General features: G+C 40.0%; 1 protein-coding gene across 1 annotated transcript; it reads right to left on the reverse strand.

The window, feature by feature from the left end:
* Positions 1 to 3,793: 3,793 nt before the first annotated feature.
* ppp1r2 (protein phosphatase 1, regulatory (inhibitor) subunit 2) lies at positions 3,794 to 22,165 on the reverse strand. Its single transcript, XM_083970801.1, has 6 exons — positions 21,780 to 22,165; positions 11,416 to 11,523; positions 10,877 to 10,960; positions 7,835 to 7,938; positions 6,660 to 6,854; positions 3,794 to 4,917 (listed from the first exon to the last, which is right to left on the reverse strand). The coding sequence occupies exons 1-6, from the start codon at positions 21,908 to 21,910 to the stop codon at positions 4,898 to 4,900; spliced, it is 642 nt and encodes a 213-aa protein (XP_083826927.1). The 5' UTR covers positions 21,911 to 22,165; the 3' UTR covers positions 3,794 to 4,897.
* Between the last annotated feature and the right edge of the window lie 592 nt (positions 22,166 to 22,757).

The following is a 22,757-nucleotide window of genomic DNA, read 5'->3' on the forward strand; positions in this document are numbered from 1 at the left end:
ATTGGCTTGATGCTTCACTTCCACTTTAGATCAAACATAAGCCACAAGCATCATGTAGTTCCTAACAACATTGTTTAATGATAGACAAAACAAAAACAGAGTATGCACAATCTGATGATTAAGAACATGCAAACTGCAAATACAAAAAAAAAAAAAAAAAGAACGTTTGGATTTTCAGATCCACGTCATTTTGAGACCGACACAGTGCAGAGTCATGGGACTGCTTAACAGTCTTTCATCCTTAGAAAACAAACCAAACAGAGCAGAAGTGGTGTGAACAAACAAAACAGTGAGACATGACATGAGGCAATAAAACTGGACAGAACAATAACATGGAGCATAGCTTGTTCATTTTACACACATGTACATAAATACATAAGAGGCACATTTGACAGGTAATAACCACCTACGGGGTGATCATGTCAGTCATGTATTGGACGATCCTGTCCTTTTGTCTTTAAGTGAGAAGATAAACCAATCATCTCAGCTTCTCTGCAGTTGTCTTCTCTATTCACTTACAAATTCAGTGGTCAAAATAGACGACAATGCAGATAAAAAAAATCTGCATTTCCACACATATTGATAATTCTCTACACAACAATCGTGATTCGTGCCATAATTAACTGTGTGGACGTTGTGTCCACTCGCTATATCGAGTTCTTTGTTAGTTGGTGGTAATGGTTTAAAGGAGTTTCTTTCACCTCTATTGTGGAGAGAAAATGCCACCGAATATAAAACTACAAGAAAAAAAAACTGCAAAGGGACATTTGCAGAGGTCATACTGTTGGTCTATGATCGTTTGTATTTCCACAATACAAAACTCAACACTTCCAATCACAGTGAGGAATTAAAAGGTTCCAAAGGAAAATGAATAGATCACAACACAAGACACACTCGAGGTCCCTACATACTTTTCATGTTATACGTTCCTCGCAGGGTTGAACTGTCGAGTGAAGTCATACAGTGTGTAGCTGAGGATAATTATCCACAAACTCAGTCAACAATTTTAGGTGTAAAGTTAAAGTCGCACCAGGATAAACTGTCTTCTTCCCTTAATACTTTCATCAAAACATCTTTTAAGACTTGTTGTACCTTTCTTGACACTTGTAGGAAACCCCAAACGTTGCAAAAAAAATCCTCACCCTGCCTCCAGTAAGCCTCAGTGATCAAACTCCACCACCAAAATCCTTTTCACCTAAAATCAGTAGCATCAATAACAACTCTTTCATTGACATTCCCAAGCTGCATCGTACAAGACACATAAGAAGTAGATCAATCGTTAAACTAAGTATCATGTCATGTAAGCCCAGTGAGAAATTAAACACAAACTAGATGATTGTACCTTTCTCACAATAATTTACTCACAAATCCTGTCTGATGAAGCTCACATGATGAGTCGAAACACACAAATCATTGAAGCGAGAGCACAGTGAGCGCTGGTTTCTTCCTGGTCAGATCTACTTAAGAGCCTGGTGCTTAAAGCTGTAACTTGTTAAAGAAGGGAAACCATTTTTGTACAGGACGTCGTCCTGTTTATCAGTAGCACGTGTTATACCTCAGAAGTGGGACTCCAGTACTGTCCCTCCTATGAACTATGAAATTATTAGGTGCCAATATCAATAATAGGAAAAAGACATCTGCTATGCACATCTGAACAGATTACTAATTTATCCTGCAGTCTTCTTTCACAAAATAATCTCTGAAAAGGAAAAAAAAAAAAAAAAAAAAAAGAAGTGAAACAATGGGTTTATACTTAACCCTCTTGCGGTATTAGCGCCAAAAACATCCACTAGGGGTCACTTTTTCCTCTTAATTTGACCATAACTTTCACTGTATTGCAGCAAATGGCATGATTTTTGCTGACAAACCTTATTTTTACATACAATTTGAAAATATGATTTTGAAATTTTCAAAAGGTCAATATTACACTGTCTGCAAATTTACTACCCTTTAGCGGTATTGGTGGCTGTTTTCATCCACTAACTTTGACTGCTGTAAAAATATATCAGATAAATATTTTTTTCAAATTTTTTTGCATAAATCTGTTAATCAACTTCAGTCTTGATCAAAACTACAATTTTTTTAAAAAAATTCAAAATGTTAACCCTTTGCATGCCATTTGAAAAAACAAAGTCACTGATATGGGAAAAAATACACACAAAATTAGCTATTTTCAATATAAAAAGTGATTGGACAAAGAAAATTTTTTTCATGCTATCACAGTCTTGGATATGTCAAAGATTAGTAACATAATTGGTTTTGATGCATATTTAGTTTTTGTGCAGCAACAGATTTTCAAAAAAACTTCCTTTAGCGGTATTAGTGGCTGTTTTCAGCCACTAACTTTGACTGCTGTAAAAATATATCAGATACATTTTTTTTTCAATTTTTTTTGCATAAATCTCTTAATCAACTTCAGTCTTGATCAAAACTACTAAAAAAAATTTAAAAATTCAAAATTGTAACCCTTTGAATGCCAATTGAAAAAACAAAGTCACTGATTTGGGAAAAAATACACACAAAATGTGCTATTTTCAATATAAAAAGTGATTGGACAAAGAAATTTTTTTTCATGCTATCACAGTCTTGGACATGTCTTAGATTAGTAACATCAATGACTTTTATGCATATTTAGTTTTCTTGCAACAACAGATTTTCTAAAAAAAAAATCCTTAGTGGCTGTTTTTGCCCCATTGACTCCCATTATAAACACATGTTTTGAATGCAGAGACATGACACCATATATAAATATAATTTTTACAGTCAGGGTGATCAACCCTGTTCAGAAGGGATCAAATTAGGTAATTTTACTGTTGATCACCTGGTTCACCCATTTACCCATTACATAGGCCTGTTGTATTACTAGCCTAGTTTCTGTATCTGTATAATGGTGTTTATGAGCATATTTGTGTGTGTGTGTGTGTGTGTGAAGTTCTGAGTGCCAAGGCTCCTCTTCTCAAGATCAAAAGGCCACCTGGCCAGCAGTTGCATAATCACACTTACACTTTGTTTTTGTTTACTGTATGTAGACGCTTTGTAGTTCTGAGAGCCGGGGTGCATGTTTTGATTTTTTAGCTATATCAAGGTCGGTGCACAAAGGTCACACACCTAATTGAACATACACTTCTGAGGTCAGTCCTGCAGTTACATACCCTCTATTTTAACCCTGTACTCTCCACCCAACACACACACACACACAAATATGCTCATAAACACCATTATACAGATACAGAAACTAGGCTAGTAATACAACAGGCCTATGTAATGGGTAAATGGGTGAACCAGGTGATCAACAGTAAAATTACCTAATTTGATCCCTTCTGAACAGGGTTGATCACCCTGACTGTAAAGATTATATTTATATATGGTGTCATGTCTCTGCATTCAAAAAATGTGTTTATAATGGGAGTCAATGGGGTAAAAACAGCCTCTAAGGATTTTTTTTTAGAAAATCTGTTGCTGCACGAAAACTAAATATGCATAAAAGTCATTGATGTTACTAATCTAAGACATGTCCAAGACTGTGATAGCATGAAAAAAATGTTCTTTGTCCAATCACTTTTTATATTGAAAATAGCACATTTTGTATGTATTTTTTCCCATATCAGTGACTTTGTTTTTTCAATTGGCATTCAAAGGGTTACAATTTTGAATTTTAAAATTTTTTTTAGTAGTTTTGATCAAGACTGAAGTTGATTAACAGATTTATGCAAAAAAATTTGAAAAAAATATTTATCTGATATATTTTTACAGCAGTCAATTAATAAAAACCCACATTGTGATTAAAAACCTATGTGCCAAATCTATTAGAGGATTAATTTAGGAAAGACCTTCATCCTGGTCCTATGAGGTATACATGTTTGTAAAATTGACAGAATTTGAAGCGAGGTTTGGTGCTGTTTACTTGTAAAGAAGGAAAGTAAACAAGTAGTACTGTGTTGTTTTACTTGATCTAAAGCAATAAGCCATACAGTTTACTGTAAGCATCACAGTCAGACACTATAGTGTGCATGTGTCATAGTGTGTATTGTTAGTTGTATCATGTCAATTTTGTATATTTTAATGATGAAATTTAGATTGTGTAGGCGAAGTCATTTACTATGAGAAACTAACCTATAGATGCTAAACTATAATTTATTTCACCATAGCAACACCAGGCCAATGTTAACAAATCTGATTCTGATGGCACAGCACTACAGGAAAGGTGGATAAAAAGAAAGGTGGGATAAAAACAACGAAACAATCTAACTGGTCAACTTTTATAAGAGAAAAAAAGTAATGAGGGTGGAAAGAAAATGCAACAGAGTGATGCAAAAAAAGAAAAAAAAGAAAAAAGTGAAGTTCACCCAGTATAAGCACTGCTGTCATGTCTCAGATTTGCCTTTAGTGAGGCCGTGGGGTTTCCCCTGGCTTGCTCCAGGGCTGACGTACTGGCTCTGTGGCCTGCAGAGGGATTGTGGAGTGGCCAGATGGGACTTCTGGTTATCCGACAGTTTTATTTCTTTCTTTTTTGGGTGTTTTTTTTTTTTTTCCTAAAGGCCTTGATCCTCCTTTCAGGGACAGAAACACATATTCTTCAGTCCAGAAGAGGTGGGAGGGGGAGAATTCTTGGCAACAGGAGAGGGAGGAGGAGGAGGGACCAACAGTCGTCACTTGTGTGTTTGTACTGATTCTGGGAGGTAAAAAAAACATTGTGTTGTGTTTGGAGGTTATATTGCACAGTTCTAAGGAGTAGTAGAGACAGACAGGTGACCGGGAGGTTATTGGCTGTTGCAGGGTGTTATATGGGTGGTGAAGCAGTGTCTGCTCTGTGGCCCAGCGTTGAAACACAGCGCAGTGGCATTGTCCGTCTGGATCTCGAGCCGACACATAGGACTGAGTGGGAGAAGGGCCTCGTCTACGAGTCCAGAGAATCAGCTGGGGAATAAACGAGACAAACATGAGAGAGATGAGATCCGAAAGATAGAAAATGGAAATATTTCTCTTCTCTTAACTGCGGTTCATTAGCTGGTTTTCACGACCACAAATAAGTTTACATCACTGACACAGAAAAAAAAACAATGCAACGTCTCATTTTTCTTCCACTGTCCACTGGGGGCTGCCTTAGAGATTTTGCTTTTGCCCTCAAGTGATTTTAAAGGGATAGTTCACCCTAGAATGATATTTCGCTCATTATCTACTCACCCTCATGTTGACTAAGGGCTGGAAGAATTATCAGAGTCCACCGTCCCTTCTCTGAGTTACAGGGGGTCTCGGCGTAGCAGTGAATTTCAATGCAACGGTTGCAAAGGGACACCGGAGCTCTTCGTAAAAAAACACACACAAAAAAACATCCAAATACCTCCATGATGCTCGTATTTAATGTCCGTCTTGTGCTGAAGCCCCAAATTGCGTAATTGTCCCGAAAAAAAATTAAATAAGTCTATATTTTAAGCTTGTTTGTAGCGGAAGCTTCTCGTCTTCTTCTTCTTCTTCTTCTCCTCTTCCTGGTCCGTCCAAATATCGCGTGATTTGCGCCGGCGTCAGTGCGGTTACTGCGAATCACGCGATATTTGGACGGACCAGGAAGAGGAGAAGAAGAAGACGAGAAGCTTCCGCTACAAACAAGCTTAAAATATAGACTTATTTAATTTTTTTCGGGACAATTACGCAATTTGGGGCTTCAGCACAAGACGGACATTACATACGAGCATCATGGAGGTATTTGGATGTTTTTTTGTGTGTGTTTTTTTACCAAGAGCTCCGGTGTCCCTTTGCAACCGTTGTATTGAAATTCACTGCTACGCCGAGACCCCCTGTAACTAAGAGAAGGGACGGTGGACTCTGATAATTCTTCCAGCCCTTAGTCAACATGAGGGTGAGTAGATAATGAGCGAAATATCATTCTAGGGTGAACTATCCCTTTAACTTAAATTATTCACTCAACACACAGCCTATGTAAAACATTTTTTTTTTTTTTTTTTTTTTTTACTTTTGATGCTTTGTCTGGAGTTCATACACTCTTTTTTTGTAAATTATGTAACATTTAAACATTTTTTCAAAACTGAAAACTAAGCCATTGCTGACTTAATACTACTTAATACTGAATTCATCATTTATAACACACGAATACTCATTAGTATGTAGTTTATAAACAGTTAAAAAATGTTTTACTCACCATTGATAAGCACTAACTGTATTTATAAACTACATGCTAATGAGTATTCATGCGTTATAAATGAAGAATCCAGTATTCATTAATGCTTAACTAATGCTTAATGCGTGTACTTATTATAAGTATCACCGTTTTATAGACCTGGTTTTATTAAATAATATTGACATATCCAGACCAGGTTTGCTATATCACAGCACTAAAAAACAGTGTATATACATTTATAATAACACATTGTGCTTATTTATGTACAGTGAGTTATAATGAAGCTTTGTTGTAAACACTGGAACCTCTTCCTAATGGACACAGGAAGTCATAAACAAACAACAGACTGCAGATTAATTTAGTAACATCCATGATGACAAGCCAATATTTCTATTCAATTTAACCAGTTGCCGTTGTACAACACCACCATGCTTCTTTCCAGGCACTGAAAAACCTGTTGAACTGGAAACTGATTAAATTATCTATCCAAACGTGCGCAGGAACACAGTCTTCCTCTCCTTACCTTCCTGTGGCGGGTCAACATTGATCTCTTCTGTCTCCTCCGTGTCCTCCCTCGCCTCCTCTGTGTCATCCCTCATCTCCTCGTCTCCATCATCGTCATCTTCTAGTTCGCTGGCGATGAGCTGACGGGCCAGCTTGATGTTCATGCCCTCGTTGTAGTGCATCTTCCTCATCATCTGAAAATGCTTCTTTTTGGCTGCAGAGGAAGAAACAATTGAAATTTAATTCCCAATCCACATATGGCAAATGCCACAAAACCTTCATCTGCTATTCTTACTTTAAAAAGGGTTCAAATGCAAATAGTGAGACACAGTGAGGGAGTTGATGAGACTTACTTTAGTGAATAATGATTTGAGCGTTTGCTGAAAGCTAAAGATGAACAGCAACTACACTGAAAAAAGGTGAAAGGATGGAGCACATGATGCAGACTGCATGAGGCTAACAGTCTAGAAGATGTGCTGGTTGCTATGTTTGTGTTAAAGTGTGTCTGTGTGTGTGTGATTAGATAAGTGTTCATCACATTCTGGCCCTGAGGCAGACGGTTGCCTTTAAACACTTGCAACCTAGTTTGCCACACATCTGTACACACTACACACATACAGTATATATAACTCTGTAATTATCTTTAGTCTGACAAAAATATCTATCATCATCTGCAGATGTTTTAAACCTGGTGTCAAAATGTTCCAATAGGTGGCACAAGTTAGCACATCCACAGCCGTGTCAAAGAGAGCTGAAGCTGCAGCTCTGCAGTTTGAATACATCGTCTGGATTTGCTCTCTTGTTTTTACCTGAGTAAGAGCTCAAATACAAATATGAAACAACAGGGAGAAACTGTTATGAAGCTCTAGTGTCAATTCTGCCTCTGAGGCCAAAGGTCAAGAGCATGTGCACACTTGAGCACCCACACACACACACACACAACTCTGTATTTCACTACCTTTGCAGCAGCAGAAGACACCGTGTGTTTAAGTGGAGAGTCAAAATAAACAGGTGAACTGAGGGGCACATTCATTGCAACGACAAAAAAACAAAACAAAACAGCCATTACCATAGATACCAGTGTGTACCAGTGTCTCTTTCTGAGCTGATGAGTTATGACTGTGCTGCTCAATTTTGAAAAAAACACAAGGCCACACCATTATCATAGATGAAGGTGCCATGATGTGTGTTTACCTTGTTCTTCTGGAGTCAGCTCCTCTTCCTCCTCCTCACTGCTCTCTTCTTCCTCTTCTTCTTCTTTCATGAAGCGAGGATCTGAACCCTCTGCTGCTGCCAGCCTTTAAAAGATGAGAGAAAAGGAGAGGGACACGAAATAAGTACAAAATAGTCCCATTGTGCCTCCCCTTTATTGTATTTTAACCATATTAAATGAGCATATGACTAAAAATAATAATAACTCCTGCTCAAGTCAAAGTGGAGAAACAAAAATGAGTTCAGAGCAGGCTTGCTATGGAGAGAAACAGACATTGGAGGAGCACAGATGGGGAGATGTTAGGCGAGGAGGAGGAGAGAGTAGGCACAGTGAGAGTGTGTGAGTACTCAAGCATGAGACAAAAATAACAAGAGTTACTATCCCCAGCTCTCACACTCACAAAGAGCTTTAATAGCAGAGGAACAAAACGAATAGTGGTTTATGGCTGGACGGATGCTTGTGAATATGTGGAAGTGCCCCGGGGAAGCTCCCCATTTACTGCGCTACTGCTCTCCATCAAACTGACCTGATTCGCCCAGACAGAAGACTGTCTATTTCACTACAGTTTCAAAATGCAATAATAATGGTAACAGATACACCAGGTGGATGGGGATGGATGCAGAAGACGGGAAGGAAGAGAGGCTGTGTAAAGCAGATGAAGTGAATTAAGTACGAGGTAAAAAAAAAGCATAGTCGGATTAGAAGGCGAGGCAGACTGTGATGTGAGTGGATGTGCGAGAGTGAGAAGAAGGGAGCAAAAGAGCAGCTGTTGTACTATCTGGAGGGTTTAGTGTAAAACAATAGAAGGCACTCTGTACAGAAGTAAACAAAGGCGGCTAATTGACTTGCAAGCCTGGAGCTAATCACTATCCTCTCTGTGGCGCGCACGCACTCAAACTAGCTCATCCCATCCCTGCATCAATGCACTTATGTAAGCTAAGCGCGATAGCCCACAGCAAATACACTTCTCAAGCTCCCCGTTACCATCAAGAAGACAGCTCTGAGTGATGGATGTACTGTACAAAGACCTGGGCTCAAAGGCTGAGGAAGAAGGCAGGCAATGGCATCCTCCTCCACGCCTCAGCTCACTTACAATTTCTAGTTACTTTGCCAAAACACTATGCAACTTATTTGATAAGTATCCTTCATGCAAACGTATCAACAAAGTAAAAGTGACACTTGAAGAAGATGAGAGCAATCCACATTATGTGTTTCTGCTTCTTTGCATAATTTTTTACTTGTATTTTCACTGTGTTGTCGCTCCGACCCTCTGCGCTCTCCACATGTGGCTGTAAAGATTTCTTCACTCAAAGTTGCTCTGGATGGATGCAGCAAACATGAATAAAAAGTATTTTACTCTTTATTTAATTGTGAATCGCTGCCATTTTTCTGATTGTTGAGCAGCAGGATGTCTGTAATACCAACGGCCGGTATGATTTCAAGCTTTTCCTCACGCTGCATAACTCATTTTTCCTCCCAGGAATTCAAGTCTGATGGGAAACACCCATCAACCCATTGTTTATTGATCAGCAGCTGTGTGGCTCAGAGTCAAAATGCAGCCTTTTCCATGAGAACAAAGAAATGCTGTCAGATGTACTGCTCCACTCGAGAGTGTAGGACAATTGCATCATGGGATTCGATTGTTTCTTATGATTTGTATTAGGCTATGTGGAAATGCATAGAGATACACGTTTTTACAGGTCCGTTCTATACATATTTAACATCTGTTTGTTAACAGAGGAAAACAAATTTGAATCCATCGCTCTTGGGTTTATAGTGGACAGACACTTTTCATTACTTCCAGACAAAGTGATTGAAGCAGGTAACCAAAGAAATTCAATCTATATCCCACAAACCCTTTAGAACAGAGACAGAATATTTCAGACCAAATGACTGTGTCCTGAAATGACAGTGGATAAGGCAATGACTCCTTCTTCTTCCAAACACTTGTCAAATGTTGCCTGTTCTCTCCATGACTCTTTAGTATCTCAACCTCTCGTACAAGCCACTGAATTGAGTTTGGGTTGTTTTTTTTTATACTGATGACCTTTACCGTAGTTCTCTCAGCTTTATTCTCCTCCAGTGGAAAGAGGATGAAGTTTGTCAGGATGCATTTATTGAACTCAGCCTGGAGCACTGTCAAAGGTAGTGAGTGCACTGCCTGCCATGTCTGTGTATGCATAAACTACTTCAGCCTTTCTTTCTGCCACTACTGCACACTTTTTTTGAAAAGGTACCTTAAGGGACAGTTTTCAGGTGTTTAATAATGAACAAATATGCTTCCTTTATGCAAATAGATTTGTCCAGAAATCCTCAAACCCACTGCACCTGGCATAACAAATATACTCAAATAATAACATGAAGGTGCCATTAAAGAAGCATTTTATGGAGATAATTTATTCCCTCATTCTGGGGAATACGTACTGGTGCGGGCAGAGTTGTGTTTTGGTTATTATTTATTTACAATTTATTAACAACTGTTAGCAGCTGTTAAGGTTGAGAGCAAGTTTATTCATTTCCAACAACTCAACTCAAACTATTGGTTGAGCCAATATAAAAGAATGCATATTAATCATTCCTCAAAAGAAATAATGGAATTAAAAATAATTTGCATGCAAGTATGTATTATCACATTAACTTTGATAGCCCTAATAATAGTAATAAATATAATAATACGGTACTATTGTAACTTTAATCTTTTAATGTGTTGTCCACAATGCGTCTTTGTGTGATATCACAGTAAAGTGGCCACTAAGTGTCTTGGGACGTCACAGGCTGAACAGTAAATACACCTTTTATCAGGTATTGTTATTCTGGTTAATTCTAGTTGGAGGACAAGGACATAGGTGTGTGTTTAGGTGTGGCTTATCTAGGCTACACCTGAGAGTACAAAACACTTTTCTCCCTTTTCCCACATTGTAATTCTGCACCTAAATGCAGTGGATCTGGCTGTTGCTGTGGCCAACCTAACCACTCAACCACCACCGCTTGTTATTTTCCCTTCCTCTCCATCTTGTACTTACTTTGATACCAGGTCATCAGCTGCAAGTCCGCCGTGGCCTTCCGAATCACTCAGCGCCCCCTCATCATCATCGTCCCCCACCATCCTGGAAGAGAGGAAATAATCAAGATATCAAGATAAGTGAAAAATAAGGTGAGGGAGGGAGGACTGAGAGGGAAAGGAAATGTGGAAACAAACAAAGAGGAAAAGTTGAAGGAGGGGATAAAAGGTGGTTGGGAGGACAGGGCAGAGGACCAAGAGGAGAGAAAGGTGAAAAGACTGCGACAAGGGTGACCTTCCTTGCAGCACACTGACATATTGGATTACAAACCTGCTGAGACATCCCTGTAACAACAAAACACACACACACACACACACACACCAACCTAACTCTCCAACACTGGTGCTGATGGGGACTTTAAACAAGCTATGAGATCATCTCAGGGTCAATTATGCGTTGCCCTTGATGGAAGTAGTTTCAGTGTAAACAAATGTCTGTAGATGTAGTGGGTTTATAGTTGAAATATAACACACAAGGAAGTTTAGCCTGAAACCTCTGACCTGTTGTAAGGTGTGCTGGGTTCGTCAATCTTCATCAGGCCGTAGTCTTTGTCAGCTGGGTGATACGTGGCCAGGATGTTCATCTCGTCCCATTTCTGGGATTTCTTCCTGTAAAAAGGATCAAAGGAAAAAAAAAAAAGAAGAAGACATAAATAAGGGTCAAGCGGACAGACATTCAAAGTGGACCACTGTGCACCAGCCGCCGCCACCACCACCACATCCTCCCGCAGGAAGAGTGACCAGATTTAATGTAGGACTTAACGTGCTCCAGTTCTCTCTCGGACTGCATTATTTTGGGAACGCACAGATAAGAAAAGCCCCAATATGTCATCAGCACGTGGATTAAGACTTTTAAGACTCTCAGGGGAGTGGTATGATTTCACATCAAGGTAATCCACCATCATGTATGCAAGTAAGAGGCTGAGCAAGTGAACGGGGTCAACAACAGCATCAAGTTAACGCTAAAGATCTTTCTCATTGAATACAACTGCTTTCACATTAGTTGATTTTTGAAACACACCTGCTCCTAATCCCCCAAATGGTTCCACTCTCATCTGGGAAATAAGGTTGTCACCTTGCTATGCTCCATCAGGGCTTTTTGTTCACAATTACACTAATCCTTGCTGCCCTTTCAAATCCTCAGAGGAAATGAAGAGAAATGAAGAATAAATCAGCTCCGAATGAAATCTTTAGCTGGAGAGGATAAAGAGAAGAACACCTGCCATTATAGTGCAGAGGAGAAGACAAGGAAGCATTTGTTTTAACTTACAGAAGAACTTAATAAAAAAATAAGTTATCCCACTGCAAATTAATTCTTTCACCAGGTATTTCATTATCTTGTGCTTAACATCCTCCTGAGGTTTGGCATCGTTTGGTTTCTGTATCCTCACTTGCAATTATCTTGTCAAAGGCTGTGACATTGTGTCATAAATAATTATATGATAAGTTATTGAATTTGCTCAATAAACTAAACTGTGTCCTAAAGCTCTAACTGCAGGGGAGGGGCTGCTGGGAGTTATCTGGCTTTCTCCAGCCTCTCCTGCCAAGGTACTGTACATCAGCCCTGACCTTGTTTATGGAACAAAAGGTCGGGTATCATGGGGGACGGGCAGGGGGTGGGAGAGCACAGAAGCTAAATCCACCGCCCGCTGCTTCAAGCCTGGAGAGCTCTCCTCCCTCTCTGCCTTCAAAACAGACTTCCGTCATAAAGATTTTGCAAATGCCCGTATCATTTGTTCTGTCACACTCGGAGCACCGAAGGAGGTGGGAGTATTAACACATCAAGATAACCTGCCAATCGCAGAAAAGTGTAAGAGGCCCATTATCATATTCTTTTCTGTCAATTTCACACGTGTATGGCACTACCTAGTTACAAATACATATAGAAAAAAATGACATTTTTGTGCAGGAAAGATGAGATGTCATGCACTACTAGAGGACACAGTATCACGCAGACAGAGGATGGTCAATAAATCAATGCAGTTGGTTGTGGATGCTGAGCCAAGTTCATTTCCCTGGATGCTACACTGACTTTGGCAGTTTACTTTGGTATTTAGCTTCACTCTAAGCTCTCAGGGGACTGCACAATTGGATGCAAAAGTAGATGCACGCAGTATATATTTTCAGACTATGACTTGACAGAGGAAAGTGCAATGGTCAGTCCCTCCAGGAATTCGCGATGTTGCGATCGCAACAATTAACGCAAATTCAGCCAATCCCCGCGAATTTTTGCGATCTTGCAATTTTGTACAATCACCGCAACTTTTCCGCAAATTGGACCAATTGTCGGTGCTTTCCGCGAGTTACAAGGTGCCCCTTCCCCCATCCTAAGGCCCTGGCACTGGACTTGAGTAGCCACCCTCCCCTTTTTATTCAAAGACTGGACTGTTTAATGGCATTTTAAAACAGTTCTTTTACCACGATTTTTAAACAGACATTTTAATTAAAAGTAAAACAATTTTCAACTCTATGTAATTTTCCTGTGCCTTTCTTAACAAGTGGAAAATTGCTGGTATAACAGGACCTCACATTATTTTGTGACATTTCAAAATTTTCCTTTGATTTTTAATTATTCAGAACAAAACTGCAACTTTTTTTTTTGCAACTTTCGCTGTCTCCCGCAATTTAATCGCAACAAAAGCCCTTAAAACATCGCAACATGCACCGCAATTTTTTCAAAATGTGGCCGCAAAATCTGGCATTTTAGGCCGCAACAATCACAAAAAAAGCCCGCAAAATCCTGGAGGGACTGAATGGTGCCTAAGAAAGATGTTTCTTTCTTCTAATGCATAAAAACATTTTCACATCCTATGTGAGAGGTGGATTTAAAGTGCCGGTCGCTTTTCTGCTGTTTTGCTAACCCTCCTCCTGGCCATGTGCATTCGTTTACAACGAAGCTGGCGAGAAATCAATCAATAGAGCGGTACATAGCGTTATATATCATATACGATGTTACGACGTGTATATTTGTGTATTCTTAAGAGATTACAGGTTATGGGGTGCGTTTGTGTCGCAGTGCGTAGAGACAAGAGCTGGGACACTGGGGCGGTGGCACTGATCTTGCAAAGTTGATTTTCAGCTTAGAGACACTATGTGGAAGGCAGAAAGCCTCAATTCTCCCTTGTAACAAGTTAAATGTCATGTATCAAACCATCACTATTACTCCAAAACTGCTTAATTAAGGTAAAAAATGTAGCATAGTTAACCTAAGAAATCTTGCATAGATCCTCTTTAATGACAAAGGTACTATCCTTGCATGAGTCCAAACTGACACACAAAACAAGGAAAATTGTTTTGTAAAGCAAATTGAACAGTCACAAGTAGGTGAACCTTCTACTCATAGGTTTTAATGGTTTGGGTAAGACCTATGCACATACTGTATGTTGATATGAAATGGCAAAACAATGAGATGTTGATGTGCTTACGGGCAGCTGGGAAACGGCCTAGTGGTTTTGAGAAACTACTCTGTGAACATGCAGCCAGGTAGGCCAGCGTTGTTCATCCTGATAAAATGTCCTTGACCAACATACTGAAAAAGCACACTCATGTTATTAAAAGAGATGTTGCGTTGTTGGGTGTGTGTTTCTGTCACTGCACCACAACCAAAACTAGAGAAACCTCTGCCGATACTACATACAGCATTCCTGCAAAGATAAGACTATCAATGGAGAATTTGATTTTATATCCTGCTCAATAAACAAGATGGGAAAAATCTTTGGCAGAGGGAAGAACATTTGTATCACGAGTCGGATAAGAAAACAAGTTAAAGGTTTAGTTTCTAGTTTTCCAATTTCATCAACATTTTAAAAACCACAGTCCGATCTCAGAAATAATTACGACTCTGCCTGGAGCATGGAGCGTGTGTGTGTGTGTGTTACAATGCCGTGTGTTAATAACGTGTATATTGCTTCACTCTGGAGTGTAGTTACACAACCCAGCGGCAGACAATCATGTTCTATTTCAACCAAACTGATGTTGCTTTTAAATCCACTCTGGTCCACTCACTCAAATCATCACATCAACTTTAATACAATGATGATGCACCTGCCTCTGCAAAGGGGGGGGCACATCACCAACCACTGCCACTCACTAAATATAGAGCTGTATTCTCTCTTACGACGGTGACTATCTCTCGAGGGTGGTCAACAGCTGGCGACATAACGCTTCAGGAAAACTCATTAAATAGAGTGAGTCATCACCGAGAGTTGAGCTGTGCTATCAGGTAGCATAGTCAGAGGGGAGTGGGGAAAGGTCCAGGCTTGTGCTCTGCTCTCCACTACAGAGTCGAGCCACCAGCAGTAACAGCAGGAGGCCATTGTTTTACAGTGGAGACCTCGGCTGGTCCAAATGAACAAAGCATCGAACTGGTGCCAGACGCTGTATCAAGCCAATGGGGGAACTTGTAACAAAATGTATCTGTCCTTTTTTCACATCCAAATAAATACACACTGAACTATTTTTTAAATATTGTATGAAAGGAACTTTAGTTGAGTACATATAAATCGAAATACATTTTTGCGCATTAGCCACCCTTTGCTTCAACACAGCTACATCTGTAAAAACATTATCACTGCACAATAATTTGACAATATGCAAGAAGTCCAAATGCAAAAAAAAAAAAAAAAAACAACTTCTTTTTTTGGTTTTTATACCTTCCTTTTTTATTAAAAAAAAAACCCTTTCCTCCTCTGTAGTTTTTGGTAAACAGTCAACATGAGTGCAAACTCCTAAGTCAGCAGAAGGAGCGAAAAAAAAAAGATTACACAAAGTTTGACAGATAGCCAACTAGATTTAGGACTCAAAGAGTTTCTTAAGCCCTTGTCATCTCTCGACTCCTAAGAGAAAATGTGCAGCAGAAGAGAAGCTGAGTCAAGTGCAGGGACTGCAAACTGGATACACTGCACAGCAACATTAATAGCTATGGTGAAAGTCAGGATGTGCAGAGGAATTGAACTGATCAAACTGACAAGTAAAACTATTGCTGTTTTGTGCTGTATCTAATGGCGCGTTTCCACTAGCGCGCTTCGGCTTGGCGCGCTATTTGCGTGTTTCCACTAGCACGTGTTTCCACTAGCACGCAGTACCTGCAACCAGGTACACTTCCAAGCGAGCCGAAGCGTTATTAAAACGTGACGTCAGCCGACTGCCTTCCACTGATTGGCTGATGAGTGTCGTCACTGGAAGCGCCATAACCGCGCGACGACCGACTAAAATGTAAATAAAAACAAGACTAGTCAAGACAAGACACCACTTTTTACTGCTTCAGTTTGTACTGCTGTTTGACTTCGAACACGAGATGGCTTCTCAGAAGAAATCCACTCCTTGGTCGGTCGAGGAGGTCCAGACATTCCTGACTCTGGTTGCCGAAGAAAGGATTCAGAGGGGCGGTTATAACACGGCTTTCGCGGTTTCGCGCAGCCGTGTTATGACGACCCCGCCCACGTCGAGGAGGCACCAAAAGTTATACTCAGTTGTAATGGAAACACAACCAAACCGAGCCAAGCCGTGCTAGTGGAAATGCGCCATAACTCAGCCACAAGGCCAAGGAATGCAGCTACATCAATTTATTATAATGAAGGTCAACTGTTTAATTTAATTTAAATAAAATAATTTTTTTAACCTGCCCCTGTATCAAGAAGTATTTTCACTCAGTTTTGCTGACTTGTCCTCCTTTATCCCTGCAGACCAGGGATGTTCAGACACCTGTTGATTGTGCCACTCCAATTTTCCTCATCAAAACCACTTTAATCGTCTGTGCCCACAGTTGGTTTCCACTGACCTGCACAGAGGAGGTTAAACTGCCCGAGGGTTTTTTTTCTGTCCACATTATGGAAAGTCAGAGATTCACCGACTGTCAGTCAGACTGTCCATCACACTGTCAGGATGAGGCTTGCAAGACAGTGAAGGAGATCAACTTTCATGGAGGCAGCCATAAATTATATATGACTGGGTGTGAGGCTCATGCATCACTGTGAACTAAATAATAGTGGGTGATTGAAGGGATGACAAAAACTCTAATGGGTTAAAAAAAGAAAAGAAAAGAAAAAGGAGCCAAGGCCTTGCAGTGCCCTCTTGTACCACGGGACATGTTTGTCCTGTTGTTGGGAGAGGAGTGTATGGAATTTGTGTGAATTATCTTAGACAGTGTTTGCATACGGGATAAATGTACAGAGTTGTAACTGGAACGTGTTTACTACCAACTTCCACTGCCATAAAGGAAGTTTTTTTAAACTCATTAGCTAAAAATTACAATCATTATGCATTTTCAGTGGTTTATCACAGCTGTGTTTGACTTGTGCAGATTGTGTTTGTCTCCACAAATTAAAAAGGTGATTGAAAAAAAAAAAAAAACAGACATCAAGAGAGATGCACTCTAATAACTGTGAGCAGCAACTGTGTGTGTTTGATCCCCTGGGTCCATGCTGTGAGTAGAAATCTATGGTGGGAAGCTGTATTGTTTAAACATGGACAGGTGGCAGACCAGATGCATGCTGGGTTGTAGGTATTTGTGGAGCTAGTTCAGGATATCCTCTGGGTACTGTAGAATGTGCTAGAAGGCAGAGCGATACGTTCCACACAATTGAAGCTGATAAGTGGGAAAATATGTCTCAGCCGTCCGTCGCCACGCTCGGTGTAAGCGTTGCCGTCCTGAATAATGGGCAGTAACAAAGGTTGCCAATCTTCAGTGTTTTATGTGAAACATGAGTGTGTATGCACCGTAGTCCCTGGGGAGTCAAGTAATGTCAGAATGGATAGAAGTTGATATTGGAGAGTCATCATTTGGGAATGTCAAAAAAAAAATCAAGTTATACTGTCAAAGGCTTATGAAAAATTCAAACAGTGTGAAGGGCTAAAAAAAACGTATTAAATAATAAAATGAAGCACAAGATTCTTAAAATACTTGCAAGCGCAAGCAAAAAATTACCTGCCAGTGCAGGAATATGTGCAGGTATGAGTGTGTGTTTGTGTATTTGCTTTAAACAAGAGATGACAGTGGCAGCATGGACAACCCTTGTTCATCTAATCTCTGTGGATTTGGGGCTTGGATGCACAAAGGATCCTTCCAGAAGTTTTTTTTTTCTACCTCCATGTCACTCAAATAGACTATTTTTGTAGCAACACAGAAAAAGCTTGATTCACTGTTGGGAATGGAATTCACTAATAACTGCCTGCCATCCTTCAATGGCCTAATTTCTCTCACTGCAGCTCAGAGAGGACTGTTGCTAATTTCTGGACCTGCTGGAGCAAGAGACACCAGGGGGCACAGTGGATGGATGATAAATCACACGCTCAACATTCAACTTTAACCACCTAAAGAAATGGACACAATGGTTACATTCCTTGGTAGCCAGGAGCGAAACTACACAAGAGGCTGATTAGGTTAACACTAGAAGTGATATGTATTTGGATCTAAATGATAAGAAGCACTTTAGATAAGTTATAAAAAATAAATTGAAAAATGTTTTTAGAAAGGAGATAGTATCGTGTCTGACTTCTCAGTTTCCTTTTTTGTTTTGTTATTCGTTCCGGTTTTTTTTTTGTTGGGTTGCTGTGTGTGTTGTTTTGCTTTGTTTTTTTCATAAGCTTAAGTATTGTGTTGTATGTGCAAATCTTTAAACTATTTAACTATTTCTTTCAATATCTGGATGATTGTAGTGTAGTTTTAGTTTGTATTTTCATGTTGTTTTTACTCAGTATGTTTTTACTATATTTGGAATTGTATGTGCTGGACCCCAGGAAGAATAGCCATTGCTCATATAATGAAGTAATGGTTAATTGGGATCCTAATAGACAATAAACAAACCATGATGTGTTTTCAAATGGGTCTCAAAAGATAATATTTCTGATGCTTCAGCTCCAACTCTGCTGTCACCAGTAGGCAGCATCTCCACCTAGCACCAATGATTTAGCAACATTTGGCAGGTGGGTGGTGTTAATGCATCACACCGACTCTGAATCACACAGAATTCAATTGTGGTAAATCTGTAGAAGCTGTGGTATGTTTGCGTGCATTTATTTATTTATTTTTTACACTTAATCACATCAATATATTTTAAGCCCTGATTCTTGGCAACATCTTTAAATTTGTATTTTTTTATAATGGTTTATGGCTTCTGTTTTTAAAGTAGTTCAGCAGATGTGCTTTGCAGAGAGATAAACATGCTCAAGGGCACTTTGAAAAACTCTGAGGGGATTTGAACCAGCAAAGCATAAAGCATGAGACAACCTCCTGAACAGACCTGCACCCTTTTTTGCCTCAGGTATTTTTCACTCAGTCACTCACAGATGTGTTCTAGATGACAAACAGAGCTAAAAATATCAAACAATGTTTTTTTTTCCCTTAAAACAATTTGGTGCCACTGCTACAGTATATGAATTATGCAAAGAAAAGCTTTTTTTGTGTTTCATTAGGTTTTTTTTTTCTTTCTTCCCCTTAATCCCAATTCAAAAGAAATTGTGTTACATATCCTTATCCTAAGGTATGAATTGTGCTGCCAGATAAGCACACATGACATTCAAAGATAATATATCTTTTTTTTCCCGCCATTAAAAAGCAGCAACATTGTTCACTTATGTCTTATGTTGGCAAGAATGCAACCTAATTTACAAGCCTCACTCCAGGAACGCTGCATGCCCAGAGTTTCCTGGGGCAGAGAGGAAACTGTGAGTTGGCTGTAAAGCAGCAGAGTATTGAGCGAACAGGGGCCGGTGATCTGGGGCGTTATTGTCTCCCTGCTCGATGAAAGTCTCAGTGTCACTGATATCAATGCACTGGAAAAGACATGGCTCCTAAGAGGAAAGACTGTGGATTTGGTGCATGGGAGCATGCATGCCTCAAGAAAACAAAGTTTTCTCTACTTCTTTGTCAGTCAAAGGGACTATTTTTTTGTATCAACACAGAAAGAGCTAGTATCACTGTTGGGAATGTAGTTCACTAATAACTGCCATCCTTCGATGGCCTAATTCCTCACGCTGCAGCTCAAAAAGAGCGCTGCTGACGTGTGGCCCTGCCGGTGTGAGAGACGCAGGAAGCACCGTGGATGATAATAAATCACACATTTAACATTTGCCAACTACAAAACTTTAGCTGGTTATCTTCCAAAGTGTCAAGACAGGTGAAGAACATATCATGAAGCTGATCTGAACAATTTTGATATACAGTGACATGCATGTTGATCTAAATAAGCATAAATGCCCCCTAATTTGTATTAGGTCTCTTTTAAATGAATGAAAATTTCAATATAACTCCCTACATTGTGACTCCAGAGAGAGAAAGAGGGTGAGGCCAACTTCCAACAGTGGTTAACCTGTCCATACAGCTCAGCACATATCAGAAACAGCACAACTACTCTAACAGCCCAAAATGAGTTTTCACTTTCTACATTTTGGTAGATCATTCTAGAGTCTAGTTGTGCTCTTAAACTGTGAGACTGTTGGCACAGCGCACCCAAATTTATTTGTCCTACAATGCTCTCTTGACCCCGTCTGAGATGTCCCCTCTGCCATCGAACACGTTTGATATTTTAGTCGAGCGTCCTCTGCCGTGAGTGTTTGAATGAGCCAAACTGAAACTCTGGCCAGCGCCAGGATGGAAGTTATGCCACGCAATGTGAGATGTCCTCTTACAAAACATGGACTAAAAGGGCACATGAGATGTGTTCATGACAGAGAGGACCTGACAGGGGTTTTAATGGTAACATTGAATAATAAACAGCAGTCTTATGAGATGGTTGCAGGTGAACTAGAGCAGAGGTGTAGAGATTATCAGATCAGCATAGCCTTGTTTACCACAGCTTCTGGCCTCTTTCGACCCAGACTGGTGCTTTAACACCAGCGCAGGCCTATAACACAGCTGACAGTGTCAACATCAAGTCTTTGTTGCCAGATTATAACTTGGGTACACCAAGCTCTGCTCCGTCCACCTGCTTAAACTAATCGACTCTAAATACCCTTTCAAGGCATTTTACCTCCATTTTTTGTGATAAGCAAAAGCAACAAATCCAAAATCCAGAGAGACAACCATACTGTAAATGGACTACATCATATTTACTCCTAGTCAGTGCACCATACAATGTACTGCTTACCTTACAATTGTTACAATTAATTGACCTACTGATGGAGAGAAATTAATCAGCAGCTATTTTGATCTCTATTAAACATTTTTCAAGCAAATCTTGTGAAGAAGACAGCAAGCTATACGTGATTAGGTTTCTGCTATTCAAATGGCAGGATAATATGCTGCTTCTTTTTGCTTGTACAGCAATGAATTAAATATGTATGTAACAGTATGCAAGAGGCGTAAACTATGGCTTCAACCCCAGGTTATCTGAGGTCATGATGACATGTAGGAGTAAAACAATATTTGAATTAAAATAAGGCTCTTTCTCCATGAGAGCGCCGTAGATTTGCCCTATTATGGTCATGGCTGAACGGGGGTTGTCACTGTTTAACGATGTTTATTACTATCTTCTTCAGACTACCATTGAGTTAAATCGACAGGAGGAGTTTTATTACAGCCTGGCGTCTCTAACGCACACAATTATTATTGGTTACCACCCGTTGTAATCACATTATTGGCTAACCTAACAAGCTAACCAGACAAAATGTCAAACCTCAGCTCTTGGTTACACATATAACACAGATTTTTTTTTTTTTTTTTTTATCAGGGAGAAGAATCTGTCTGACAGACAAAACACACACAGTGGTGGTGGTGGTGACATTACCAACCAGACAGGCGGCTTTTACGTTACAAGTTACAGCGCGGCCAAGGGAGTAACGTTACCCAGGCTAACAAGTGTTTAGCTAGCTAACGATACCGGGCTAACTAACAACCCGCCCGCACGACAGCGATGCACAAAACTTACTGCGGGTCATCTTCCGAGAGCCCCGGGGTTTGTTCCGGAGCATCCCCCGACACCTCTTCGGGCAGCGACTTGACGTTTGTCCCGCTGGTCTTGTTTTTAAGGATGCCTTTTATCGGCCGGGGTGCTGCCATTCCCACACGCTGACTGTCACAGACCGGCTGGTTGCCTGGTTTTTACCGTTGCTCTTCAGCTGCTGCTGTCGCTGCTTCTCTGCTTCTGTGTTTTTTTCTCTGTGAATCAGTTACCAAAACACCGGTTCAGCTTTAATAAACACGCTCCCCGTCATAATTCAAAGCGCTTCCAGAAACTCATTAGAAAAAACCTAGGCGGCGGCAGGGTCCTGGCGGTTCAGCAGCATGTCCACTAGTCCGCGGCTTGTTCACTGACTGGCGGGGCAGAGACAGCAGTGGCAGCGGGTCGGTTAGGCTTCACCAAACATCGCGAGACTTTGTTTTGTTATCGTGCTGCCTTCACGTACTCGGATATTTCCTATGGATATTTCCCTCTGAATTGTGAGTGCGACAAGACAGTGTAAGTGTAGGCTACAATATTTTAACTAAGAAAATAGGTTATAGAATACTACAATTTGAATTTTGTGGGATAAGGGGTAATTGTAAATCCACAAACTCAAACTAGGAGGATAGATAAATAGATAACATGCAAAAGTAAAGATACTTGTGTTTTAATTCTTGATCAATCTTAACACAAATGACATATAAGGGTTACAGTATTATTTTTTTTCTGGTGGTCACATGCTAATCTTATAGCCTATAGCTATACTCAATGTTAGCCTTGAGTTTCACCATAAGGCAAGTCATTTCTGAGGCAAGTCCTTGCTTGGACTTTTGTCCAAAACAAACTTTCATTCATGCCATTTTCCTTCCTACCTATAGAGATGATGTCTGTCTAACCATTTCTTTCTGTACATTGAAAGGCAGAGATTTGGCTAAGCATGTAAATACAGACATCTTTTTAATA

Source organism: Trachurus trachurus, assembly GCF_905171665.1.
Source record: "Trachurus trachurus genome assembly, chromosome: 4".
NCBI classification, from domain to species: Eukaryota; Metazoa; Chordata; class Actinopteri; order Carangiformes; family Carangidae; genus Trachurus; species Trachurus trachurus.

What these genes read in the sequence shown, in the direction of transcription:
- ppp1r2 (XM_083970801.1), bottom strand. Translation starts at nt 21,910, where the DNA reads ATGGCAGCACCCCGGCCGATAAAAGGCATCCTTAAAAACAAGACCAGC. An exon ending in GCTGACTCCAGAAGAACAAG is followed by an intron (nt 6,855 to 7,834) that starts GTAAACACACAT and finishes CTTCCTCTGCAG; the next exon opens with CCAAAAAGAAGCATTTTCAG. An exon ending in TGTTGACCCGCCACAGGAAG is followed by an intron (nt 4,918 to 6,659) that starts GTAAGGAGAGGA and finishes TTTATTCCCCAG; the next exon opens with CTGATTCTCTGGACTCGTAG.